Below are 17,810 nucleotides of genomic sequence, written 5' to 3'. Positions count from 1 at the left end.
CGCCAATCCACTCGATACTACAGTGTTACATTGTATATATAGAACAATCCATAGTAAAAAAAAAATTATAAAGATTTTATCCACTTTATGTAATTGATAAACATCTATTTAATAATTCTAAATTTTGAGCAATCAACTCTTTAATTGAACTGTGTTAAATATTTATAATTATAAACTTAAAATGTTTTTATCCCGGCCATAATCACTAATTTTGTTTTCAAAATAAAATCAAACACTTTTGTTTCACATTGTATTTCCCGGCCATTTATATTTGTTTATTCTGAGGTTGCAAGACATATGCACAGGTGGTCAATTTTCACACCTTGCCACGGTCACTCTGTCGTGTATATATTCTGAGCACTGTCTGTTAGTTCTGAGGGTTTTCTTGATCCCAGACATACAAAAGAATCTTTTCAGCGACTGCCAGACATATACACATGTACAGGGGGTCAATTTTCACACCTTGCCGTGGTCACCCTGTCTTGTGTATAGTCTGAGTACTCTCTGTTAGTTCTGAGGTTTTTCTTAATCCCAGACATACAAAATATTTTTTTCTGCTTGCTTTTAGGCGTGGAAATTAAATATCTAAGCGTTCATAGATTAAGGAAAATCAGTTAAATTGTGTGTCTTATTTTCAAAATTATATAGCCGCTGGTCATATAACCGCATACAAGTGCATGAATAAAGTATTAATGAGAGAGAGAGAGAGAGAGAGAGAGAGAGAGAGAGGTTTTCAATCAAATCGCTGTTGCAATCGGTGGTTATGATACTGTAATGGGACATAATCATGCTTATGCCTTTCTGCATTGACGCCTCAAAATACGTTATAATAGATTATCTGAGAGAGAGAGAGAGAGAGAGAGAGAGAGAGAGAGAGAGAGAGAGAGAGAGAGAGAATTAAAGCATGATAAGCCGTAACACTTTTTCATTATATTAAGCTGGTGTTCTTTGTAGTCTTAGAAAAGTTTACACTCGAAATCTGTGTTTGAAATGGCGATTGTGATGCTGAAATAGAACTTTATCGTGCTAATGCCGTTAAGCCATTTTGACTCGGAAACTCAAATTTTAGGACTAGATAATATATGCGAGAGAGAGAGAGAGAGAGAGAGAGCAGGGTGGGCAGATTTACAATAATAGAACTAGATCATGACAACATTACTTAGCCGTGCAACAGAAGATATATTACATATGTATTAAACGAGAAAGAGTGAAAGGTCGGACAATAAAAATTATTCTTCGCCGATTGTTACCTATTTTGATTTCAGCAAATGGTAGGAGAGAGAGAGAGAAAGAGAGAGAAAGAGAGAGATTATTTATCCAACTTTTTTGAATCAATTGAATGCGGAGCAAATAAGATGATGAATATGAAAATCATTCTAATACGTTATTTATATTGTTGTCAATAAAAATAATACTTTTCTCTTTGAATAAATATTCTCAAGATCATGGATTCCTGTATACGGATATTACGTAATGTCATACACAAGGTGCCAGACTGACAATTTACAAGGTTGAATTGCGACATTCAAACATCTTGATCTGCTGAAAGTATGTATACTATACACAGATACTGCCTCGCTAATCTTTCTGTGAAGTAAAACCTCAAAGACATTATAAAGTCCAGACCGGGTATCTCTCTATTTTGAAAAGAAAAATAATCATGTTAAGAATTATGGGGTTTTTCATTGTTGAAAAAAAAATGTCCACCGCATTTAGAAATTAAAATTTTTGTGGAGTCTGCCTTAAGTTTAAGTACCAATTTTTGGCCGGCTTTCTTATATTGTCTAAAATGTGATCTGTGAGTTTCCGAAGTTCAAAAGAAGCTGAATATCAAATAAATAAAACTTAAGAATATATAATTAAATAAATTGTGTTATATCTGAAATATGTGTTATTTAATAATTAAAAGACACTGTTTTGGGCCTTAAAATATTCTCAGTAATTATTAGCAATTCTCAGTACCAACAGTAAATCTCAGTAAATATCAGTAATTATCAGAGCTCACAGCAAAAGCATCAGTAAATGTCAGTAAATATCAGAACCAACAGCAATTATCAGTAACAGCAGTAAAATTATCAGTAAATATCAGCAATTCTCAGCACTAACAGTACAATATCAGTAAATATCAGAAATTATCAGTAAAAAATGGCACTTTCAGTACTTTTTAGAGCCAGTAGTGTCAGGTGATATATCTTTGTTGCTTGGTCTATCTATCCACAATTTGATGAATTAGCAATTTTTAGGTCACCTGAGTTTATTGCTATCCGTTTTCGTCCGTTATCGTGCATCGTGCCTTAACAATTTTACATTTTTAACTTCTTCTTAAAAACTACAGGGTTGATTATAACCATTTTTGATGTGAGGCATCTCTATGGTGAGAGGAATCTAAATTGTAGAATTCATGGCTCTACTACCCCCGGGGCGCCACATGTGGGGCCAAATTTGCAAAAAAAGAGCCAAATTTTAAAAAATATTCTTCTCTATTCCTGCACATGTTAGGAAAAAACTGGTTGCATAGTTATAATGTCCATGAAGCCCTCTACATAAATTGTGAAATTCATGGCCCCTGGGTCAGGGGTTCAGGCTCTAGAATGGGGCCAGTATGGCCATATAGTATATATGTATTTAATCTTAGAAAATCTTCTTCTCTACCCCATATATATTTGTTAAAACTAAATGCATGATTATGATGTCCATATTGTGAAATTCATGACCCCTGGGTCAGGGGTTCAGGCTCTAGGGTGGGGCCAATATGGCCATATAGTAAAAATGTATTAAATCTTAGAAAATCTTCTTTTCTACTCCCATATAAATATATATATATCTGGTTATAAAGTCCATGAAGCCCTCTACCAAAATTGTGAAATTTATGACCCCCGAGTCAGGGGTTCAGGCTCTAGGGTGGGGCCAATATGGCCATATAGTAAAATGTTTTAAATCTTAAAAAATCTTCTTCTCTACTCCCACACATGTGGGCAAAAAACTGAATACATGGTTACGATGTCCACTAACTCCTCTACCTAAATTGTAAAATTCATGGCCCCTGGGTCAGGGGTTCAGGACATGAGGGGGGGGGGGGCAATATAGTGTTAATGCATATAATGTTATAACATTTTCTTCTCTATTCTCACACATCTGTATAAAAAACTGACCTATAATTATGTTTACCAGGAAGTCCTCTACTGAAATTTTAATTTTCATGTCCCCTGGAGTATGGGTTTTAACTCTAGGGCAGGGCCAAACTGGATGTATAGGTGTTATTGCATATAATGTTAAAAAATTATCCTTTTTACTCCCACACACCTGAAAGGAAACTGAATTCATGATTTTGTAGACCCGATCTTATAAGTTTTTTGCCAAAATTGTAGGTTTCACAGTTCTTTTTGAAAGATTTCAGGCAGGGAGGTGGCCGTCATTACTAATTTATAATTTTTCTACTCCAGAATAAAACCTAATTAATTAAATGCATATATGAGACTCCTCGACAAGTTTGTGTATGGGTTATATGCTACTCAGGTGACCGTTACAGGAATAGAAACAAATTTCTCATGGAGATTTATAATGTGATATGTTTACATCTTTTCACCATTCGGAACCCACTTGAAATACCTCATACAATTTTTCAATTATGTCATCCAGGCTATTTCATGGCCGATGCAATGCAAAATCCCTATAGGCTTTCTATTTTGGGTTGTGTATTGAAGCCTAAAGCGGTAGAGGGGGCATTTCAAAACAGATAATCTTGACATATAAGTGGATGAATGTAGTTCGAGCATGAATGTATTTATGAAAATCAAAATATTCAGCAAGAAGTAGTGGAAGCAAAAACCATACAGAGTATGGTATGCCTTGAATCTATACATAGGTATTATCCTTTTTACATGAATATGTAACAATATAATAATTCTGATTGTTCATATTATTTTTAAAATCTTTTCAAGGTAAAAGAGAAATCCAGGAGTTTCGAACGGCTTGATGAGAGGACCAAATTTTTGAAGATTAGATCTAAAATCTTCAACAAGAGAAAAACAACAAGACTTAGGACATTTAAAAAATTAAATGAAATGAAATCAATGAAAAAGCAAACATGAATCTCATCATTTTACATGTAATGTAACTGTAATGTAACAACAAGACGTAGGGCATGTATGATAATTTATTTTTAGCTCACCGAGACGAAGTTCGGCGGAACTTATGCTATACTGCTGGCGTCGGCGTCCGGACCTGGTAGAAGTTTTTGTTGCAGGTCCTGTATCTTAGTTATTTCTTGTCCTATCTTCACCAAACTTGCATGGATGATGCATCTGGACCTTTTTATGAACTTGAAAAACTTGGATGCTGAATCTGGGCAATGAATTTTAGATGCTGGAAGTTAAGGTTTTTGGAACAGGTTAAAGTTTTTGGTGCAGGTGGCCTTTGATAGCAATTTCTAAATTACTACTGATCCAAACTTGCATGGATGATGCATCTTAAGATACTGATGCACCTGAAAGGCTTGTATGCTGAATCTTAGCCATAGGTTTCGTATGCTGGATGAGGTTATGTTTTTTGGAACAGGTCATATATTAAATTTATTTAGTACTATTTCAAACTTGCATAGTTGATTTAACTATAATATAAATGAATTGCAAAGGTAGCTTCAGATGCAGAGCCTGATCTTCATAATCAAGGATGCTAAAAAATATATCTTAGTAATTACTGGTCCTAACTTAACCAAACTTGAATTGATGATGCGTCTTATGATACTGATGCATCAGGCAGGCTTGAATGCCGAATCTGAGTCATAGGTTTTGGATGCTGGATGAGGTTTAGTTATTTTGGAACAGGTCACATGATTTATAGACAATAGCTTGCATAGTTAATTTAACTATAATATAAATGAATCATAGAGGTAGCTTCAGTTTCAGATCCTGATCTCTATTATCAAGGATGTTTAAAAAGAATATCCTACCTCACTCTAACCTGATTGATAGATGTGTTTGTTGTTAAATGATATAACATGATTCATATGATATAGTATTGTCAGATTTGATACACTATTGTTTTATATGATACAATGTTATATCATATATTATATTATAAAAAGTTAGTAGGATATTGTATCAATATTTTTGTGCATTATGATATGATATTGTATCATTATATTGTAATGTAAAGTATTTTTTATTATGATGCAATGTTGTATAAAATGATAATATATTATATACTATTTTATCACATGCTATTGTTTCATATTAAATTGCCATATTTAATATGGTATAATATGATACAATATTGTATTGTAATATATAATATCTTATCACATGATATGATATTGTATAAAATGATATTGGTTATATTATTTTATCACATGAAATAGTATTATTTGATATTGGAGTATCTAATATTGTAACATATGATACGATATTGTATAAAGTGATATTGTATTATATAATATATTACTGTATCACATGATATTGTATCATATGATTTGATACAATGTTGAATCAAGTTATATTGTATCTTATGATACAATATCATATTATGTATCAAATATGATATAATATCATACAATATCATACTTAAGTATACAATATAATATAATGTGTTACAAAATTGTGATGTATTATGTGATATGACATTGTATCATATATTATGATATTGTATTATGTGATCAAATGCAATAATGTATTTAACATGACACTATGTCATATTATATGTTACAATATCATATTGCATCATTATTTATTACAGTATTTTATTTTTATTATTATATGTGTGTATCTTATATTAATATATGAAATAAACATATGATTATTATCCAATTTTTTAACATATGATATAGTAATATATTGTTTCGAAACAGTATCCATAGATATCCAAGATCATTAACTATGATTTTCAGTTAATGTGATAAAGGTGGTCTCATAAAGGTGATGCTTTATAAAGGTGATGCCTCGTCTCGGTGCTTTGTAATCTGTGATTACCTTTGTTTCTTATAAGGCAAGAAAGTGGCCCCTAAACGTGATATGTATTGCAGACGACATCCTAATGTCTTTATGTTTGAAAATTTGGAAATTTTTTTAGCTGCATAATCCTGTTCGTCCTTTAATATTTTTTATGCCATGCATTTGATCAGTCATTTTTGCTCCCAGAGTAACTTTTAAACTTTGTCAATTTCTTACATGTGTACTTATTATCAATGTTATTCATTAACATTTATTAATGAATGGTTCATTCAATACGTGATCTTTGATCACCTTTTTTTATTGTTATATATGAATTATGAAGAATATTAAGTAAATCAATTTTAAAAACTTTATTTTCTTGAAATGTATGAAATTTGAAATATGAAGGTTGAAAATAGATTATGAACATTTTGATTTCATAAATTTACAGATCCTTACATACATGATTTTGTTGCACAGAAAAAAATGAAACTGTTGTAATTGAACTGCAAGTTCACCAAAATAATGGACATGTTATGTACACTGAATTTTGAATGCAAATGATTGCTCTAATAATAAATTTGAAATGATTAATTGTTTAAACTTTCAAAATTGAACAAATGTTTACACCCTGGTCCATAAGTTATAAATGAAATCTATTTGAAATTAGTTTTGATGATTAGTAAATTTTGTTCATGAACTTGAAATGTTTTTTTTTTTCATTTATGAATGTGAAATTCTAAAACACATTAGGATACATGTAGAATGGATTGAATTGAGAAGATAATCTTCAGTAGGGACGCAAATTTAAAATGCTACATATTTTCCCCATTTTCGCAAATTTCGTGACATGCGAAAAAAAACCGGACAGTGAAAATTGAAGGGCTTGCAAATCACGAATGTTATGGTAAAAAAAAGAATGGTCTACCTAAACCCTAATTAAGTAATATTAATAAAAATGTATTATCGGTATCCCATAGCCGCATAAGACAGTAGCAAAATATTAGAGGGACAATATAGTATATTTTTAAGGGCAAATAGTAATGAAAAATTAAAACCGATGTGAGATTATTGCCATTCCACAGACCTCTAAATGACCATCTATGAATATTAAAAGTCCACACCATCAACTATGTGAGATATTAACAAAGCTTACATATACATGCACATGTACACAGTGACCTTGCATTATATCTTAATTCTATGTTGCGTGGCGATAAAAAATGATAGAGCACTTGCAAATCATGAAAATTATGGGAAAAAAGAATGGTCTACTTAAGCCATAAAAAATATATATGAAAATATATGCACGGTCTCCTTAAGCCTTATGAGAGAGTAACAAAATATTATGGAGACAATTTTTGCTGTATTTTTTTAAGGACAAGATATATTGAAAAATTAAAACACATGTAAAGTTATTTGAATCTTGAAGACCTCTAAATGACTATTTGCAATAAAAAAATATGCACATATAAAAATTTTGTATATTGTCTCCCTAAACTACATTTTAGGGTATGGTCTCCTCAATGCCTAAATCAGATTTATATATATATATATATATATATATATATATATATATATATATATATATATATATATATATATATATATATATATATATATATAATGCAACAGAGGGAAGTAATGAATGTATGTATCATGCTTATCTATAGCAAAAAAAAAATAATAATAATACGATTAGATATTTTATTTTCAAAACAATCTAAGCATTATATCTTGCAAAAACTATATGTATACATTCAGATACAAAACCAAAGGTAAGAAAAAAAAAGATTTGTTAATAAAACCTAATATATTATATATAACTAAATATATTTTTACTAATGAGCTTATTGTTCTATGAACTAAATAAAACATCATGTTACTGTCAATGTGTAGCTTTAACCCCTTATATATACATAAAACATGCATAAACGCTTTAGACTTGGATTGATATATAACAGTATAAAAACAATGCTTGAACCTGTCGTTTAAACCCTTATCTGAAGGATAAATAAGAAAATTATATATATATACAGGTTTAAGGAATTTAAAAACAAGAGTAAATTTAAACATAAAATAGGAAAAGCAACTTTGTTTACGATAAACGCACATTTATCTTAGAATATAAAATTGATATATGGCAATGAAAATAGGCAGAAAAAAAGCGAAAACATCTTGCAGTTTATCAATATAAAGCTCGAATGTCATAAGAAAACTAAAAATCCATAAGAGTTTATGATCGAGCTGTAATTTACTTTCGTAGACAACGCATGGAATAGAGTAAAAAATGAATGTAACGTCTCAAAAAATGAGAAAGACACAAATATCCAATTTTTACTTTTTAAAGCGTTAAGCATAGCTCAGCGTTTTATTGTCGTTAGAATTCTACTTCCGCTGCATCAGATAACCGCCTATGAGCAGAAGTATTCATCGTTTAAACTGGTTAGGGATCAAATTTCAAGGGTTTATGCACATAAAGTAGAGTTCTGCGCGGGCTATTGTGAATCTAATGTACGGACTATTGTGAATTTAACGTATTTACAGAATTGCAGGTACTGTCATGCAGCAATGAAGACATGTAGTGCGTATACAGAAGCTGAAATGTTATATACATATATCTTTTATATGGGTCATTATCAAAATATGCAGACTTTTGAAAAATGTAAAACATGAGAAAATTATTGCTGAAAAAATTACTTTGATTACAAAAACACAGTTAACAAACAATGAAGTATAACATCTAAAAATTTGCAAACATTGGAATCTACCATTTAGTTGATAATTAGACTAAAATATAATGAATTGTGAAAATTTTGTCAGTGGTGTAACAGGCATATAGTATAGGAAAAAATTCTTAAATAAAATAAAATATTTCTTTTAAAATGATGGACATAATGTTTATATCAACAAACTTCATTTCAAGTTATCAGAATTAGATAACAGAAATATTTGACACATTTACATAGTGACCAACAGAACATTTGAGACAAAGTCTTGATGTTACTCAACAAATTTTTAATTTGAGCATTAAAAAGAACACAACTGGATTTTTCTTTTAATGGAGCATAAAAAAGACATTACTATAAATGCACTGGTGTTTTCAAATATACATGTATCATTACCAGTTAACTTTATTTGGAGAAAAATGTACATGTTACACCACTGATTATTATGTTTTACCACTGACTTAAAGTTACACCACTGACCTAGCGATAATAGATAAGAGATAAGTGTATTAAATTTTGTAAAATAAACTAATCTCTATTTTTAATTGCATTTAAAACATGATAAATTTGATCTTAAATAAAAGTTCTGTACCTCATTCTTTCATAATCTGAAGATAGACACACTGTTAAACCACTTATAATCAGTGTTACACCACTGACACAAAAATGGCATGTAGAAGTTTTTTTTTTTACATGAATTCACTCATTTTTTGATGTTATATTTTATATTATTGGCATCCACACACTTTTATCCACCTTGTACCGAGTTCGAACTTTCTTTGGCTTATCAATCTCACAAACAACATCGTCAATACTATACCGGCTCATATCAATCATACATTTTGGATTATATAATTGAAATTTCTCCAATTTTCTCCAAAATCTATGCATACAACTCATATACACTTCCTCTTTGTTTATATATGTTTTTTGAAGCTCAGCTAGCATTTGTTACCTTTTAGCATTTGAAAGATTTTAGTATAACATAATAGGGAACGTGAAATGTCAGTGAAATAACATCTCTTATAATACACTATAAGTCAATAAAAAAATTTATTTCTTAATAAAAAATAAAATGTGGATTATTTCATTTCTTTATTAGAATAAATTTGTTTTTACTTCTATTTTTTAATCAAGTATTTAAATGGGTAAAACATAATTAGAGCATACAAAATTTCAATGGTGTGTCAATGGTGTAACAGGTCTCATTTTCCAGATTAAGAAAACACAACTGCAATTAAATAGTCAAGCTTTCTTTATTGTGACAGTGTCTAACTTGCAAAATTGATAAATAGAAATTGTTCAAAATGCTCAAAATATAAATGAAATGGAAGAAAACGTAAAATAATTAAATAATATCATGTGGTGTAACAGTTTTATCAGTGGTGTAACAACAATTTTTGGTTACACCACTGACCGTTATACCACTGATGTATATGTAGCAGTATGACCCAAGAGAACAAATACTACACAAAGCTACATAGCCTATGTTATAATGTGATTAACATTCATCATTTATGTGAAAAACTTTTCTGTTCTATCATAATAGAAAACCTTAAATAGCACGTTATCCCACTGACACAGTTTACATTGTATTTTTCTGAGCATACTAATATTTTCTGCCATATTTTTTATTACAATGATGTCATCACTGATACATTTATCTTTTTAGTAGCAGGGAATGATGTCACTATGATCTGAGGGATTCCAATTGTAGTACAATATTATTTACTTGATGTATTTTAAGATATTTTTATTTAATTTGCCTTGTAACACCAATGACAAAAAATTTTTGTACAAGCATATATCTCATCAAATTCATTGTTTTTAAAAGAGAAATTGTTAAGGAGCATAGCAGAAATTAATATATGAATGTTGTTTTGAAAATTAACGTTGATTTTTGGAATAAAACATCAATATTATTGAAGATATTGTAGGTTAAAGACGTTTGAAAAATTTAATGACAACATAAATTCACTGAAATCTCATAACAAATAATATTTTTTTTGTACTTTAAGCAGTAAAATTGTCAATTTATTTGTTCAACAATATAGGTTTAAGTTTCTAAAATCCAATGGTACTGTATATATTCCCCAGAGCATTATTTTCCCCCTTGAAATTGACACTGACGCAAAAGGCTGCATATTTTGATAATGACCCATATACATACAGAAGCTGGGTTAGCGTTTTTCAGTACTATCAGTACTTTGATTAACAGTTTATCAACTGATGAAAAATAATTGAAAGTACTAGATAAGGCAAGATATAAAAAACAAAAATATTCCCGAAACTAAATGATATACAAGATATTTACAAAATAAAATAGAGAATGTTTGATTCTTTCTTTCTAATGTAAGAATAATTGACAAAAAGATAGGAACGATCTACTATCATTTACTGAGCTGTATCGTACATTTGCATGTCCCTTAGCTCCTCACAATTAACATATCCTCTAGAAACATCTGGAAGGTTGACATCACATGATTCTTGATGATCGTATGGTTGATGCTGTGTTAGCTGTCTCTTCCTGTCATTTAAGATTTATAAAAAAAACAAACAAAAAAAACATGGTATGAAGCAGGGTGTATTTCATATTACGTTAAACATCATTTCAGATTAACATGTAAATAATGCACAAGTATTGAGAAAAAGGAATACATACCGTATCATTATATTATAACCAATTAGAATTCCAATGACAGTAAGAGAGAGACAAAAGGCGCCGAGAAGACTGTAGAACTTGATGTTATTTATGAAGTCTGCAAATTTTGAAACTGATATTTGACTACATTTATGAAAACAGTTCTACGTGATATTTTTCAGTTTATGGAACCGATATAATAATGGCAAAAGATATCAGTAAATCGTTATGACAATCATTTTTGTCCAGGCTAATAGGTTTGCTATTGTATAACTTAAATAAATATCATTATTTGTTATATTCAGTAGTATATAGTTCTATATAGACGAACAGTCAATAATTGTTATATTAACTCGTCCGAAAAATATTGACCGGTCAATATATTTTTTTTTTTATATTGACCGGCTAGTAACAATTTTTGGATAATATTCCCTCTATTTTAAGTAATCGCTTCTGATTTGCTTATTCGTTAACGGTGACGTAAATAGATTACAGGAAAACAAGATGACGTCATAATAGGCAATCAGTCAGGGCAAGTAAACACCAAACGCAATGCGACAGTTTGCTATAATAATGGATATAAGTTTCGCGAATTACTGTGAAGTAAAATCAGATAGAACATCTGTAACCTAATTCCTACGGTCGGCAGAATATAACCAGCTAGTGATATCACTGTTTGATGCCGACAATATTTTGGAAATTGTCTTTCGTCCCTCGGGGCTATTATAATTAATGTTGCCCACAACCCCAGTCAATATTTGTATAATGTTGTTTCTATATTGTTCAACGAAATATAAAAGCAATACCAGTTTCACATCGTTGGCCTTTGTATCCCTGTTTACAAACATGACAGATGCCAGACTCCATGTGACACTCCTGACAATTGACATCTGGACAGGGGATGCTACAGTTGGATCCGAAATATCCTTTTGGAGAACATCCTAGAAAATTCATAATGCTGCTCAAAATAATAAAGTTGACAACAGTTGTTTTGCCTATATTTGATAGAATTATCTTTGTGTGTAGAAAGCATACACTTTGAAATATATTCTTGTCGTTAGATTATCTGTATTAATACAACTGTATACATGTATGTACGTATATGATATCCATGTTTGCATGGTCGTTTGATTCATTGAGACGGTTGTATGTATTGTTAAAGGATCTCTTCAATAAAATCAAATTGTAACTGGTTTATATAAGACACATGAATTGAATGTAACATATATATATATAAACAATCAGTTGCACTGGTCGCATTGCAATAAAAATGAACAACGTTTAAAGGGGCATGGCCACGATTATGGTCAAAAATCATTTTTCGATTTTTATGTTTACAATGCTTCAGTAAGGCATTTTTAATAGACAACCAATATTTGAGTGTCATTTGTTGAGTTATAAGTGAGTTACAGGGCTTTGCTATTTAAGCATAGCTTTTGTTTACATTTTGAAGCCTTTGATTACATTTTGAATGTTGAAGTGAAAATTCCAGTTTTAGACCAAAAATGAATGTGTTAATCATTAGAAACTGTTTATTCATGCTTAAAGTGAATAATTAGATAGACAAATCGGATTAAACCGATTTTTTACTGGTACATTACATAATCAGTAAACAAAAGTAGGGCACAAGCCTTGTTTACACGACAACAAGAATTGTGAGCCCTGTATCTTGCTGAACACTCAAAGACTGACACTCAAATTTTATTTGATCATTAGAAATACATTCCTACAGCATAGAAACAGAAAAATAAAATTTGACCAAAATCGTGACCATGCCCTTTTAAGACAATCCTTAAATAAAACACAGCGTTGGTAGAAAATATATATACCGTAAAGTTCACTGCAAAAATATCCCTTCCATCCCAAGAGACAACCAGAATCACACAAACCATTGACGTTGTTGCATCCATTACATGTTTCAATACATGTATGGGTACAGTTTTTCCCAAAGAATCCTCGTCCGCAAGCTGTTTGACATAAACATATATCAAATTTCATCTACCTATCTATCGATCGATCGTTTTATCTATCTATCTATCTATCTATCTATCTATCTATCTATCTATCTATCTATCTATCTATCTAGCTATATCTATCTATCTATCTATCTATCTATCTATCTATCTATCTATCTCTATTTATCTTTCTATCTATTCATCCATTCATTCATTCATCCTTTTAAGAGATATATTCATGAAATAAATAACAATATGAATGATTTACTCACGCGTTTTACACATTTCTCCCAAGTATCCAGCATCACACGCAGTTAAGCAGGAACCATTTGCATTTGAACACATATGACAGTTACCACATGTGCCTCTGCATTCCAGTCCATACGAACCTAACGTACATGCTGTTGAAAAATCTACATATATTAATACCCTGATAAAATTAAAAAGAAAACGATATAGGTCTATAACTTATTTATATCAAATACGAGACGTACATATTGTAAAATGTCAAATTAAATAATGAATAAATGTCATATCAAATTTGATATGAGAATTGGCATGGTATGTTGTACAAAGCAGCCGTTCATATATGCTGACAAATATACCTGACTAAGGGCAGTGAACTTAAGTCAATTCAACTCTTCAACAGTTCATTGTAAGAGGGGTCGGAGTGTGTGGGATGTGTATTTTTGTTCGATTTATGTTTCTTTATACTAAGACAAAAACAAAGACTTAATACATTTGCATCACTAAATGGTATATAAATGACCCATCATGACCCATGTGGGTTGAAACTTCAACCCACACTTCCCTGCGAATGTGTTCGGGATGTTTTCTTTATCGTTACTAAGCATGTATGTAATCCAGAGGTGCTCGAATAAAAGTTCACGAGACTTCCTCGAGATTTGTTCAGTTCCTGTGAATATTGAGGGGAAGTATAAGTGTTCAGATAATAATCTCAAAATAGTAAGTGATGGTCGTTTTCATATCATGTCCACTTTGATTAATGTTAAAATATAAAACTCTATTGAAATATATGCCTTTTTTCATCATCTAGCGGTTATTTAAACGAACAGATGATATTCAGAAAAGACTTATCATTCGTGTTCAACCACTCTACACGTGGTTGAAAATGTAAACGTTACGTGAATTGATAAAATCATAGCCATGTTTAAAGCTTTTGAGGTTCATTACCATGCTTTTTTTTCAGAAAAAAAAGAATGGGTGTCTGTTTTGTATAACAAAAACTTAGTATATCGAGCAATTTTCAAATAGCATTCTGCATAAAATAGAATAGTATGTTTGACTATTTATTTTATTACTAGGTCAGGTGCGGATCGAAATTCAATCCTTAGAGGAGATTGCTTTTAATTGTTGCAATAGAAGGAAAACCCTATATTTTCTATTGACACATTTATCTCTAGAACTCATTTTATCCACCAAGTAATGAATATAAAGTTTAAAATCAATAAACGTTTAGATTTTATATTTGACTACAAGTATCTAGATTTTAGAAAATTGACTATAAACAGGTGGCAAGATTTTTACTGCAAAACTGAAAGGGTCTAATAAAACCACGTGGTCTAAATTTAAATGACGATAACAACGCAAGGGGGCACAACGCATGACAATACAAAGTAATTACTGGTAACAATAAAATCCATCAGAACACCGATCCATTGATCTATTAAACATTGAAACATATCCATATACCTGATCCTATGGAAGATTCACTCACGTGTTTTACACAAATTCCCATGATAACCTGCGACGCATCCAGTTAAGCACGTTCCGTTAGAAAGTGAACACTTGTAAACATCAAGACAGTTGCCGCATTTTTCTTTGCAATCGATACCATATGATCCTGTGTTACAAGCTGTTGAAATATTATTAGACATTTTTTTGTATTTTCAATAAACTGTATACAGGGCTATTCCGCCCCATGTTATTCTCGTCCTTCTTCAATTGCAAACGGTTTCGCCCCGTCTTAAATTCGCCCATAGGTTGCTGTATTTAGAGATGATATGGTACATTGGAAATCGCCCGTTTACAACGTGGGCGAGAGGGGCGAAAACAAAATGGGGGCGAATATTTTCCTGTATACAGTAACTACATCAGAAAAATATCATGATATATTTTCTTGAGAAGTATTGTGTAAATTCCTGATTGTGTGATTCAATTACTCACGTGATTTGCACAAGTATCCATGAAAGCCATCTTTACATCCTCCTAGGCACGTCCCATTAGTATTTAAACACTGGCTAATATCACGACAGTTACCGCAAGTTTCCTTACATTCGAATCCATATGTACCTACAGCACAAGCTGTTGAAAAATATAAATATACACTGTATATTCTTTTACCTGTAAATTTAGAAAAAAATAGACCTCATGCACTAAAGCAATTTACGAGCATAACCAATGTCGTCCTTAAACAATAACATTGACAGCATTGTTTAATTATTCACTACTGTGTCTGCTAAAAGTTATTCCATTGTGCAAATAATGTAAGCAAATAACTAGGGAATAAACAAGAGGCCCGTGGGGCCACATCGCTCACCTGAGCAATAATGACTTTAAATGGGCGTTAAAAAAATATTGTGTGCAACATGGCCCCTTGGTAGAATAACAAAAATTAAATATTGTAAAGTAATCAATTAACACACTTATTTGTGCATACGCGTAATCTTTGACATTGTACCTTTATGGAATACTAATTTTACCGAGACTAAGAAAATCATACGCAAGATATAAAACTAAACTTTTGGTTGAGGTACATTGTTAACATCAAATTTCCTATATGTTTGCCCACCCCTCCCCCCCCCCCCCCACACTCACTTTATAAAGTGATCAAAACGTATGAGCATATACCTGTAGGTACATTTTTTTCCTCAACTACTTAATAGTTATTGTATTTTTAAAAAAAAATATATGTTAATAGTTGTTGTATTTTATTTTAAAAATTCCTATAGATGTGAAGAAAAAGTTGTACCTAAATGCGCTCAATTCTTCAATTTAAAAATATTCCACTATCTAATTTGTCTTTCCCATTATAATCAAACGAGTGTTGTTTACCTGTCGTAAACTCGTGTGACTTTTATAACCTTATTCACACCTAATTGATGAATACGCCGAAATGAAAAATGTTGTCAGGTGATATGCTAAAGTGCTATAAAAATCAATGTATTGACAGGCATATCACTGTTTTACTAAGGCCCACCCATTATTTCCATCTTTATTTAAAAAACAACAAATGGCTTCAAACCAGGATAATTTTCTGCTGTAATATTTTCTTTGGAATAGCGATAATGCCTTTATCCCCGTAGCAGAAATGTGTCAGAACTATAAAAACTGTTTTGACGGTGTCATTTTTATTTACTCGTGTCTGAAAAAACTATCAAAATTGATGTAGATTTCATATTATTCATTGTATAAAAGGGGGCCCAGAGAGTAGTTAAAGCATATCATCCTTTAATTTTTTGTACAAGTATTTAAAGTTTAGCGAAACATTTCTAATGTTATAATAAACTCTATTTAAACTGAATAGACTCGAGAAAATGCTGAGCATCTCAACAAAACACATTGCATTAATCAACCATTATGCAAAAGATCATACCATATTACCGATAAAATGAATTATATTTAAGTACTTTGTTAATACATCAGATTGTGCGGATGTTAACTGCCAACTGTCTGATTTACCGAAGTCTCTGATTTGATACGTAAAAATATACAATATACTGGCGAAAGTTCCCAGGTTACAAAGCCTAAATAATGAAAACGAAACAAATATCAAAACAAGCTAACACCACCGTCATATGTAGAAACAGTGAACGCATTGACATATTTTACATCAATTTACTTCACAAAATCGGCACTGATGTATTTTGCATGTTTAAAAGATTCCCTTTGCACGCAAACTGTTGCAAAACAAACAAATTCATCTTTGTGAGATCGACCCCTTTATCATACGTCATGACTGCTTTAAACAACAAAGAACCTCGTTTTAGAAGTATGGAATTAAACATGAATTATTAAGTTTTTTTTAATAAGCCCACAAACACGTAAAATGTCAACCCGGGTTTGCTTACCCATTTTACCAACTTGGAAATTAACAATCGTCAATAAATTCAGAAATATGCATTGTTGTCTATCAATATTTACAGCGAATACAAATATACCGGTCTGTAACATATCCTGAAATCATCAATGACATTGGTTAATTTTTATCGACATAAATTGAAAAATCTCAATCTGCCCCGCGTTTTATTTTGTCCCGGCCCGGGTTTGCCTAACCAATTTAACCAAGACCCGTATGGCTTACCGAACCCAAAGCTATCAACTGATTGAAACACGCCTTTACTTTATTATTATTTTCGTAATTACTCAGATTTGAAACAAAATTAGCCAATAATTTTTGCAATTTATATTTTCCTTCCCATAAGGATTGTTCAGCTAAATTACGATGAATTTGACCCAGTAGTTTGTGAGGAGATTTTTTTTTTAAATGCACCCCCTTTTCGTACATTTTCGATGTTTTCTCCGCATTAAATTAAGA

At 31.1% G+C, this 17,810-nt stretch overlaps 1 protein-coding gene across 2 annotated transcripts; it reads right to left on the bottom strand.

The window, feature by feature from the left end:
- Window positions 1-9,748: 9,748 nt before the first annotated feature.
- Window positions 9,749-15,130, bottom strand: LOC117688710 (scavenger receptor class F member 2-like). Of its 2 annotated transcripts, none has more exons than XR_010707640.1 (6): window positions 14,991-15,130; window positions 13,525-13,653; window positions 13,127-13,264; window positions 12,104-12,238; window positions 11,319-11,430; window positions 9,749-11,183 (listed from the first exon to the last, which is right to left on the bottom strand). XR_010707640.1 is itself a non-coding variant. In XM_066066165.1 (6 exons), exons 2-6 carry the CDS (start codon window positions 13,595-13,597, stop codon window positions 11,051-11,053), a joined length of 576 nt encoding a protein of 191 aa, XP_065922237.1. In that variant the 5' UTR covers window positions 13,598-13,653; window positions 14,991-15,130; the 3' UTR covers window positions 9,749-11,050. The 2 variants fall into 2 exon arrangements, 1 of the variants encoding a protein (XP_065922237.1); XM_066066165.1 differs by having other exon boundaries at window positions 11,319-11,415.
- Between the last annotated feature and the right edge of the window lie 2,680 nt (window positions 15,131-17,810).

Source organism: Magallana gigas, chromosome 1 (assembly GCF_963853765.1).
Source record: "Magallana gigas chromosome 1, xbMagGiga1.1, whole genome shotgun sequence".
Classification (NCBI taxonomy): Eukaryota; Metazoa; Mollusca; class Bivalvia; order Ostreida; family Ostreidae; genus Magallana; species Magallana gigas.
The sequence above is the reverse complement of the archived record's forward strand: the minus strand, read 5'-3'. Positions and strand labels throughout refer to the sequence as shown.

Coding starts and splice junctions, on each gene's coding strand:
- LOC117688710 (XM_066066165.1), bottom strand. CDS start 13,597: ATGTGTTCAAATGCAAATGGTTCCTGCTTAACTGCGTGTGATGCTGGA. Junction 11,416..12,103: donor AGGCCAACGATGTGAAACTG/GTATTGCTTTTA, acceptor CAAAATTTGCAG/ACTTCATAAATAACATCAAG. Junction 11,184..11,318: donor GGTTATAATATAATGATACG/GTATGTATTCCT, acceptor CTTAAATGACAG/GAAGAGACAGCTAACACAGC.